Source organism: Phoxinus phoxinus (assembly GCF_949152265.1).
Source record: "Phoxinus phoxinus genome assembly, chromosome: 7".
In the NCBI taxonomy this organism is placed as follows: Eukaryota; Metazoa; Chordata; class Actinopteri; order Cypriniformes; family Leuciscidae; genus Phoxinus; species Phoxinus phoxinus.
The window spans coordinates 38,077,457-38,087,930 of NC_136882.1; the positions used below are offsets into that span (position 1 = coordinate 38,077,457).

Below are 10,474 nucleotides of genomic sequence, written 5' to 3' on the forward strand. Positions count from 1 at the left end.
GAATTAATAACAACAACTATTTAAAAGGACAGAAATGAACAAAAAATTATTAAAACTTTAAAATTAAAAGGAAAAAGGAACATTTAAAAATAAAGGTAAACTGAAATAAAGTATTTATCAAACTTAACCTTTTTATTTTAGGTAAATTAGAAATGTTGCTTTGGCAACTAACAGAAAAAATAAAAGTTTATAGAAATATAATTTGAAGCACTAAAATGACTAAAACTGAAATAAAAATTAAAGCTTAAAAAAAATTGTAAAGTTAAAAAAGCAAACTAAAACTGAAAATTAGCAGTATTAAACATCTTAATAAATACTGTAATATTATTTAGACAATACTGAAAATAACTGCTGCCAATAAGTTCTAAGTGGTTGCTAGGGGCACTGTTAGAATGTTTGGGTGGTTGCCAATAAGTTCTGGGTGGTTGCTAGGGGCACTTTTAGAATGTTTGGGTGGTTGCCAATAAGTTCTGGGTGGTTGCTATAGCACTGTTAGAATGTTTGGGTGGTTGCCAAGATGTTTTGTGTGGTTGCTAGGGGCACTTTTAGAATGTTTGGGTGGTTGCCAAGATGTTTTGTGTGGTTGCTAGGGGCACTGTTAGAATGTTTGGGTGGTTGCCAAGATGTTTTGTGTGGTTGCTAGAGCGTAAACATGGTGTGTGTGCAGTTCACAGCGACGCAGAGGAAACTCACCCGCAGTGGCGACCCATGACCTCTAGCACAAACGTGCGCTGATGGCTGGAAAAAAGATCAATAACACAGAGTGAGCACATACAGTAATGTGTGTGTGTGTCTTAATGTAAATCTGCCTACGTGCAACTGTCGGTGTGTGGAGGAGAAAGGAGAATTAGAGAGACGAGACGAGACAAGACGAGAATTCCACACACTCCGTGCATTCCTGAACAACAGGAAACCACAGGCGGAAGTCACACACAATTTACCATTAATTATATTTCCTTATCTACATACAGTTTGTCTTACGGCAAGTGTCATTTGAGTATCGTTGAGATACAATTATAGTTTTTAATACGTTTTTGAATTAGCTTTTATTTTTGTACTTTCCATTTTGATTTTAATTTTAGTGAAAGATTTTGTCTTTTTTAGTTGTTGTTGTCATTTTAGTTATTTTTTAAAGTTTTTTATATATATGCCTATTTAGTTTTTATTCAATTTATTTTAGTTTTAGTTATTTTAGTACATTAAGTAAAAAAAAGAAGTGAAATAAAAAATAGCTGAAACAAATTGTTTTTATTTATTTAAAATATTTATTACATATTTATTTTAGTTAATTTTTAAATTTACATTTTTGTTTAAATTTAAGTACGTTTTAGTAATTTTGTTTGCATTTCTGTCATTTTACTAGTTTAAAAAAAACAGTTTTTATTCATTTTTACTTGTTTAAGATAATTTTATATTATTACATCAAGTTAAACTAAATTAAAAAGTTTACTTTTTTATATTTTATTTTAGTTAACGTTTATTTTTATATTTTCCATTTTAATTTCAGTTAAAGTTTTAGTAATTTTGTTTGTTTGTATTTTAGTAGTTTTTTAAATGTTTACTTTTTATTCATTTTTATTTCAGTTTCACATTGTTATTTTAGTACGTCAAGTTAAACTAAATAAAAAAGTTTACGTTCTTATATTTTATTTTAGTTAATGTTTATTTTTATACTGTCCATTTTTGTTTTAATTTCAGTTAAAGTTTTAGTAATTTTGTTTTGTATTTTTGTCATTTTAGTAGTTTTTTTTAATGAAATGTTTAAATGTTTTAGATTTTTATTTTATTACATCAATTTAAACTAAATTTAAAAGTTTAATTTTTATATTTTATTTTAGTTAACATTTATTTTTATATTTTCAATTTTATTTTCAGTTAAAGTTTTAGTAATTTTGTTGTTTTTCTGTCATTTTAGTAGTTTTTATTCATTTTTATTTCAGTTTTACATTGTTATTTTAGATGTATATTACTGTGCATCAAGATAAAATAAATTTAAAAAGTTTACTTTTTAATATTTTTTTATTTATTTTAACATTTTCCATTTGTTTTTTTCAGTTAAAGTTTAAGTCATTTTGTTGTTTTTCTGTCATTTTAGTAGTTTTTTAAAATGTGTAAATAGATTTGATAAATTGTTATTCAGTTTTAGATTTAGTAATATTATTATATCAATTTAAACTAAATTAAAAAGTTTACTTTTTATATATTTTATCTTAGTTAACGTTTATTTTTATATTTTCCATTTTAATTTCAGTTAAAGTTTTAGTAATTAAGTAGTTAGTAGTTTTAAATGTGTGTCTATAGTTTTTGAGTTTCGGAAAAGCTTTAGATTGTGGACCTGGTGGCGGTGGTGGTGATGGCGTCGATGATCTCAGTGATGCGGTTCAGGGCCGAGTCAGCGCCGATGGTCATGTCGGTCCCACAGAAGTCATTATCGATGGACCCCACCAGACCCACGATGTTCAGGTGCCCGTGCAGACGGGCCGTCTCGGCCGTGATCCGGCCTGTCCATAAGATATGAGTAAATAATATCTCATATCACAACAATCCACAGACTTCCTTTCGTGGGGAAATATTTAGTGTTTTCGAGTTAGATTAGTAGCATTTAGTGTTATTCAATTCACATTTATTTGTATAGCGCTTTTCACAATACACAATGTCAAAGCCAGTCCACATTACAGTTTAGAGTGATCTGTTATCAGACGTAACTGTAGTTATGTTTTTCAGAAATGTAGCTACATAAACAAAATCACAGTTAGAAGTTATTTTATCCTAATTTTTCATGCCAGTTTTTATTTTAGTTTTATTCATATTTTACATTACTTTTATATTTTTAGTTTTCATGTTGACTTCAGTTGCATTATTAGTCATTTCATTATGTGCTTTTGTAATTGTATTAATTTTTTGTTTTTAATATTTGTATTTAGGTTTAATTACTTCAATTTAATTAAAAAGTTTTAGTTTTTATTTATTTTCAGTTAATAATTTGAGTCTTCAATTTAAGCTTATTTCAGTTTATTGCAAAGGCAACATTCCTAATTTTAATTTAAGTTTTTCAACCACTATACATTTTTTTATTCCAGCTTTATTTCAATTAACAGAAATGTTTTTAAAGTCCCCCTGTGGTGAAAAGCAGTTCATAAGTCGACAGCATTGCTGAGTATTTTCTGCTTAAAACTGCAGTGAACCAAAGACAGTCTCAAAAACACGGTTTGAAATCGCTGGTGTTTCTGACGTCACAAACTACCTTGTAACCAATCAGATCAACGTGTGATCGTCCACCAGTGGATCTCTGAGTGAGTGAGTGAGTGGAGGCGGGGCTCATTTGCATATTCATAGAGCCGCGCATACTAAATGAGGCAAGGGTGTCGAGTTACATTCAAGATATTTTAAGGCATGAAGAATTTTTGGAAAAAACATTTAAATATGTAATTTTGGTGATTAAAGATGAGTTTTAAGGGATAATATTATTGACTACAAGGGGTTTAGTTAACAATAATAACCTTGATGCCACGTAAAGAAGATAAATAATATTTTTATTAATATGAAAATAAATAAAGGAACAACTTTTTGCAAGCAACTTGTAGCAGAGCTAACTAGTTGACTGAACTTTACATTATGAGTAGCTTGTATCTTGAAATACGACAATTTCAAAATGGTTTCCTGAACACTGATGAGTCAATGACTCGCGTTGGCACTTTGATACAGCTTTCATAATCATCATTATGATTCTTATCCTGAGGAGACTTTACAGCCCGACTGATCATTCGTCAGCTTTCATGACCTTAGAATACGTTTCTTTAGGGATGCACATGCACCGATATGAACATTTTGGTTGATACCAATAATTATTTTTATCTGAAAGCCAATAATCAATATATTAGCTGATAAATCTAAATCCTAAAATCTAAATAAAAAGGTTTTATATATTTTTTATGAGCCTGATTTCCAAAACAGTCTCACCATTAAAAGCCATGTCCCAAACACACAATTATAATGTTCTCCTTATAATCTTATGTAGTCTTTATGACAGACTTGTGCTGAAAATTTTAAACTGAACCATATTTTCCTTTTTGAAGTGATTCCAATCATATTTCAAGCAATTCAAAAGCATCATGTGTCTCATGAAGGAAGGAAATAATCCATTATTTATCAGCTTTAATATATCAGATACATTATCTTATCAGGCCGAAATCTGAACAAACATGAAAAAATTAGAATATGGTGTAAAAGTTTTTTTATTTCAGTAATTCAACTTAAAAGGTGAAACTAATATATTATATAGACTCATTACATGCAAAGTGAGATATTTCAAGCCTTTATGTGTTATAATTTTGATGATTATGGCTTACAGTTTATGAAAACCCCAAATTCAAAATTAGAATATTGTGAAAAGGTTTTCATAAGCTGTAAGCCATAATCATCAAAATTATAACACATAAAGGCTTGAAATATCTCACTTTGCATGTAATGAGTCTATATAATATATTAGTTTCACCTTTTAAGTTGAATTACTGAAATAAAAAAACTTTTGCACCATATTCTAATTTTTCATATTTCATCTGTATATTGGCCGATATATCATGCATCCCTATTTTTGGGGGTAGAAAACTTAAAAAAAAAAAAAAAGTTTAGTCATTATTTTTGTCGACGCACTTTTAAAATAGCATATGACGGCAAACTATGAAGTAAAAAGCAAAGCCGTGTGTTTTCCACATGTGTGATCTCGTACCTTTCTCCACCAGCTCCTGGAGGAGTCCGCTCCACTCCGAGCGGAAGATGTTCGCTCCGGTCAGGCTGCCGTCTCCGCCGCACACACACAGGTTACAGATGCCACGCTTCACCAGGTTAAAGGCCGCCGCTAGACGTCCCTCTCGCGTGGTGAAGGCCTTACAGCGAGCGCTGCCGATCACCGTTCCTCCCTGTGCAGGACGACATGTTACGCGGGTACACCTCGCATCTGTGCATCAGACGTCTCTAATCATGTGACCCTGGACCACACAACCAGCCATATGGGTCAATTTGATGAAATTGAGATGCATACATAATATGAAAGCTGAATAAATAAGCTTTCCAGTGATGTGTGGTTTGTTAGGATAGGACAATATTTGGTCGAGACACAACTATTGAAAATCTGGAATCTGAGGTGCAAAAAAATCTAAACATTGAGAAAATCTTCTTTTAAGTTGTGCATTTATGTTCACGATTGTGCTGCATTCACTCACAAAAATACATGTTTTATATATTTACGGTAGGACATTTACTAAATATCTTCATGGAACATGATCTTAATATCCTCATGATTTTTGGCATAAAAGAAAAATGGATAATTTTGACCCATACAATGTATAGTTGCTATTGCCACAGATATACCCGTGCGACTCCAGACTGGGTTTGTGATCCAGGGTCACATATAGAGTTATTATTTGCAATGCTTCAGCACAGGCATAAATGCACGTCAGCGCTGCGCCAGAACAGTCTCATGCATCACAGCTTTAAAGGAAACGTGAGTTTGAGTAAAACAGCAGAAACACAGCCATCAGCGCTGTATTGAGCTAATGGACACACACACACACACACACACAAACACACAAACTCACTGTTTGCACTCAAGAGTTAAAACTGTTCACCCAGAGAATGAAAATACTGGCTTTATTCACTAATTCCTGATGTCCTTCCAAAGCTAAATGCTGATATTTTCCCTGAGAAACACATTTCTGTCTACAGTAGGGGAGTAATAATATATCATGTTACAATATATCGCAACACAAAAATGCAACAATGTGTATCGTGTATACGTTTTAGTGTCAGTACTACATTAAACTACTGTATATAATGTTGAATATAATGTATAATAAAGCAATAGGGGAATTTCTGTGGGTCCTGATAATGCCAAATGTCTGATGTAACCAGTAAAAGTGGCCGACATTATTTTAAATATATCTAGTCGTGGAATAATGCAAGCATATTATTCATCTACAATAATTCAGAATTATGAATGTTGTTATTCTGGTGTCTCTATTGTCCTGTGCTTTGGGTTTCCAGCACCAAGTCCAAGTATATTCATTTACACACAATGTAATTTTTAGCATTTTAATCAACTGTGCATTTTGTGTTAACCTTTTATCATATGTCTTGGAGTATCGCAATAATATGGTATCGTGAGTTCAGTCTCGTGATATGTATTGAATCGTGACATGAGGGTATCATTACACCCCTAGTCTACATGCACGTAGTTTTCATCAAACACCACTAAAGGACCTGAACATGTCTCATGCACTCAGAGTTATTGATAATCTCCCCTGTCAATCAGATCTCGTTCAGTTACTACAAACATGATGCTCAACGCCGTTTCAGCAACTAAGACATCAATCCTGGCGCAATGCATCAACAAACGCGACTGCAAATGATGACCGAATCTTCATTTTTGGGTGAACCGTCCCTTTAACAGTCTCCATATACACTTCCAACTGGATTATGATGTTAAAAAGAAGAATAATGAATGCACTTGATCACAGAATCGTAGAAATCTTAGGCAGATAATCATATAATCTTCAACTCAGGCTGAACTCACTGCATACAGGACATTTCAGGAAACCAAAACCATCCATAGATGTTAATACTGTCTGTTATTCTGGTATCTGTATTTTCCCAGGCTGAATGAAAGCACATGCAGCAGGACAGCTTACCAGTTAAACCAGCTTAACCGAAGAACACAGAACACAGAGAACAGAAGAGAGAAAGAAACTGCGTTCAGAGAGACCTGTCTTAATAAAACCTGTGAGTAAACCTTCACTACAGCCGGTTTACTGGTAAAGGAACACACCGACTTTTTGGGACTTTATCTTATTCACCGTATCCCCCAGAGTTAGATAAGTCCATACATACCCTTCTCATCTCCGTGTGTGCCGTAACTCAGTCTGACGCACCCACCGCTAGCCTAGCTTAGCACAAAGACTGGAGGTAAATGGCTCCAGCTAGCATACTGCTCACAATAAGTGACAAAATAACGCCACATTTTCCTATTTACATGTTGTGATGTGTATAGTCAAATGTACAAATAACAAGGTCACATGAGACACAGCCATCTTCTAACTGTATACATACTGGGAACTATATTCTCAGAAAGTGAAGCACTGCTACTTCTGCGGAGTGACGCTAACTGGAGCCATTTACCTCCAGTCTTTGTGCTAAGCTAGGCTAGCGGTGGGTGCGTCAGACAGAGTTACGGCACGCACGGAGATGAGAAGGGTATGTATGGACTTATCTAACTCTGGGGGATACGGTGAATAAGATAAAGTCACAAAAAGTCGGCGTCTTCCTTTAACTACAACTAAAACATCACTTTCAATCATTGAAATACAGCTGAAATAAAACATAAAGAGTACCGTATTTTCCGGACTGTAAGTCACACTTTTTTTCATAGTTTTGCTGGTCCTGCGACTTATAGTCCGGTGCGACTTATATATCAAAATTAATTCATACTGACTGAGATGAACCAAGAGAAAACATTACCGTCTTCATTACCGGAGTTGTTGAGAAGTGACACGATGAAGAAGAGTACAGTGTTGAGGAGTGAGATCGGGAGCTTGGTGAACTTGCTGACCGGTAACTTGTTGGACTCGCTGGCTAATGTTAATTTAGTCTATTCAGCTGTTGTTCTGTGTGCTGTTGTGTAGTTGAATAACTTGCCTTTCCAGATTAAATGTCTGTTCTTGGTCTTGGATTTTGTGAAGTAAATATCTAAATAAATGCGACTTATAGTCCAGTGCGACTTATAGTCCGGAAAATACGGTAGATGACAAACTTAAATATAGGAAATGCTGCCGTGGCAACTAACTTAAATAAGTTTAAATCACTAAAATTACCTAAACTAAAGCTGAAATAAAAAATATAGCTATATGACAACAATACAAAAACTAATAGAATTGACAAAATGACAAAAAAAAATGAACAAAACTAACATATAAAACCTCATTCAAAATATTACTAAATAATATATTAGTTTAAAATTTAAATAATAAATAATTTAACCAATATGCACTACCGTACAAAAAGTCGGTGAGAAATGTTAATGTTTTTTGAAAGAAGTGTCTTCTGCTCACCAAGGCTACATTTATTAGGGCCAAAAATACAGTTAAAATTGTGAAATATTATTAGAATTAAAAATAACTGTTTTCTATGTAAATGTATAGTAAAGTGTAACGGTAGTGTACTCATGAAAGAAGAGCTTATAGTAACTATATGTCTTTCTAAAAGCTGTTTTTCAGGCACAGATGTTCTCAGCAAGTCTCTAAACTGGTGTGAGTGTGACCGATGCTCTTACCAGCTGAATTATATTGGTGACGCTTTGCCAGTTGGCCAGTTTAATATTGTCTCCTCCGTCCACCAGTCCTTGATAGCCCTGAAGTCAAAGTAAACACTCATTAATACTCATAAACACACATTTAGCGGTTTCAGATGAGTGTTGGCAGCAGTACCTCATACACCAGATACACCTTGGCGCCCACATAGATGCCCATCCGGGTCACGGCACGGATCGCTGCGTTCATTCCTGCCAGAGAGCGGTTCAGTTTAACCCTTTAATCCTCATATTCAGAAGTTTAATCACATGATCACCACATCATCATGCTCACAATAAGCAATCGTGAGTAATCAGTTTCTGGATTTCATCTGACACGATTCCCACAAAACCTGTCCATTAAAATATTACATATATTTTATAATATGTGAGCCTGGATCACAAACCCAGTCTGGAGCCGCACGGGTATATCTGTGGCAATAGCCAACTATACACTGTATGGGTCAAAATTATCCATTTTTCTTTTATGCCAAAAATCATTAGGATATTAAGATCATGTTCCATGAAGATATTTAGTAAATTTCCTACCGTAAATATATAAAACATGTATTTTTGTGAGTGAATGCAGCACAATCGTGAACATAAATGCACAACTTTAAAGGAGATTTTCTCAATGATTTTTTTTGCTCCTCAGATTCCAGATTTTCAATAGTTGTATCTCGATCAAATATTGTCCTATCCTAACAAACCACACATCAATGGAAAGATTATTATTCAGCTTTCAGATTATGTATAAATCTCAATTTCAAACAATTGACCCATGTGACTGGTTTTGTGATCCAGGGTCACATATTCAATAATTGAATTGTTTTTTATCATTTTATTTAGTGCTGTCAAATCGATGAATCCCCGAGGTTTAAAGTCTAGATCTCCTCCTGTACGATTTTAAAGAAAAATCTGGACTATCGGAGACGTGATGTCGTCCAGTAGGTTTTTAGGGCGCGTCTCAGTGTCTTCACTCTTTCATTAGAGTAAAAGCCTGATGTGTGTGTGTGTGTGTGTGTGTGTGTGTGTGTGTGTGTGTGTGTGTGTGTGTGTGTGTGTGTGGCCCTGCGTCAGCTTCACCAATATAAAAGCAAAAATCATAAAAATAAGCTACATTTAATATGAAATCTACTGTTCTTGAGACTCAACTGTTCATCTGGCATGTCCTGCTCATCCAATACTGTACTTACATTAAAATCATATAGATCTTCTAGAAATAATTATGACAACCGGTGGAGCTACAGCTTAAACATTCAATGCATGTTAAAAACTGCAGAAAGAAAGTCTCTATGTGAGCAGATGACCGTGCAGGACATTAATCTCAGTCTTATATAAACCTCTGCTTTCTGCGGTCATCACATGAACAAACACGCCTGGCGATATCGGCGAACTCAGACAGTGTCTTGACTCTTTCACTGTTGTAATAATGCGTACGTGTATCTGTGTGAAGTGTGTGTACTGTATATGTGGCCCTGCGTCACCTTGCGCGTCTCCTCCGCTGGTCAGTGCGGCGATCGCTCGCCCCGCGCCGGTCATCCGCAGCTTCTCCAGCCCCGCGGAACTCATCGTGCTCGCGTCGCGTCGATGTCTCCGCTAAACACGCGTCTGCGGAATACCAGTGTCCGGTTACCGTGCAGCTGTAAGTCAAACACTCGTGCAGAGAAGCTCGTTTCCAGCGCGTCGCGTCGGGTCTCCAGCGCAGATTGACCTTCCGGGAAACAGACGCAAGGACGCCCCTGACGCGCGCTGACGTCTCCGTTAGTTGCACGGTGGGTTTGGCACAATCGGAATGCGACGCGTCGAACTGCACGATTTCCTAATCCTGGAGGATCTGGAATATTTATGAGTCTGCAGTGCAAATGTGTTGCAATAACCATAACACACATGCAACGCCATGAGATGTTATAAAAAACGTGTTGTGCCGATTTATGCTTGATATTTCATGTGCGCACTTGAAAAATAAACTATTTTGCATCTGTTTTTTCACTGTATTTATTTACTCAAGATTATTTTGGAAAGATTTAGAAAACTTTAATTGTAGAAAACTGAAGAGAAGTGTGTATTTGATCATGATGTGCTTTTTTTATACCCAGAATGGCAATTTAAATGTAAAGAACAACATATTACACA

General features: G+C 34.9%; 1 protein-coding gene across 1 annotated transcript in view; it reads right to left on the reverse strand.

The window, feature by feature from the left end:
- pfkla (phosphofructokinase, liver a) overlaps nt 1–10,168 on the reverse strand; it is a 51,907-nt gene extending 41,739 nt beyond the window's left edge. Inside the window, exons 1-6 of the mRNA XM_079617877.1 lie at nt 9,826–10,168; nt 8,478–8,551; nt 8,324–8,401; nt 4,730–4,919; nt 2,336–2,501; nt 694–738 (exon numbers count right to left, since the gene is read on the reverse strand). Of these exons, the coding sequence (XP_079474003.1) occupies nt 694–738; nt 2,336–2,501; nt 4,730–4,919; nt 8,324–8,401; nt 8,478–8,551; nt 9,826–9,910 (638 nt within the window). The 5' untranslated portion in view covers nt 9,911–10,168. The remainder of the gene's footprint in view (nt 1–693; nt 739–2,335; nt 2,502–4,729; nt 4,920–8,323; nt 8,402–8,477; nt 8,552–9,825) is intronic.
- Nucleotides 10,169–10,474: the final 306 nt, after the last annotated feature.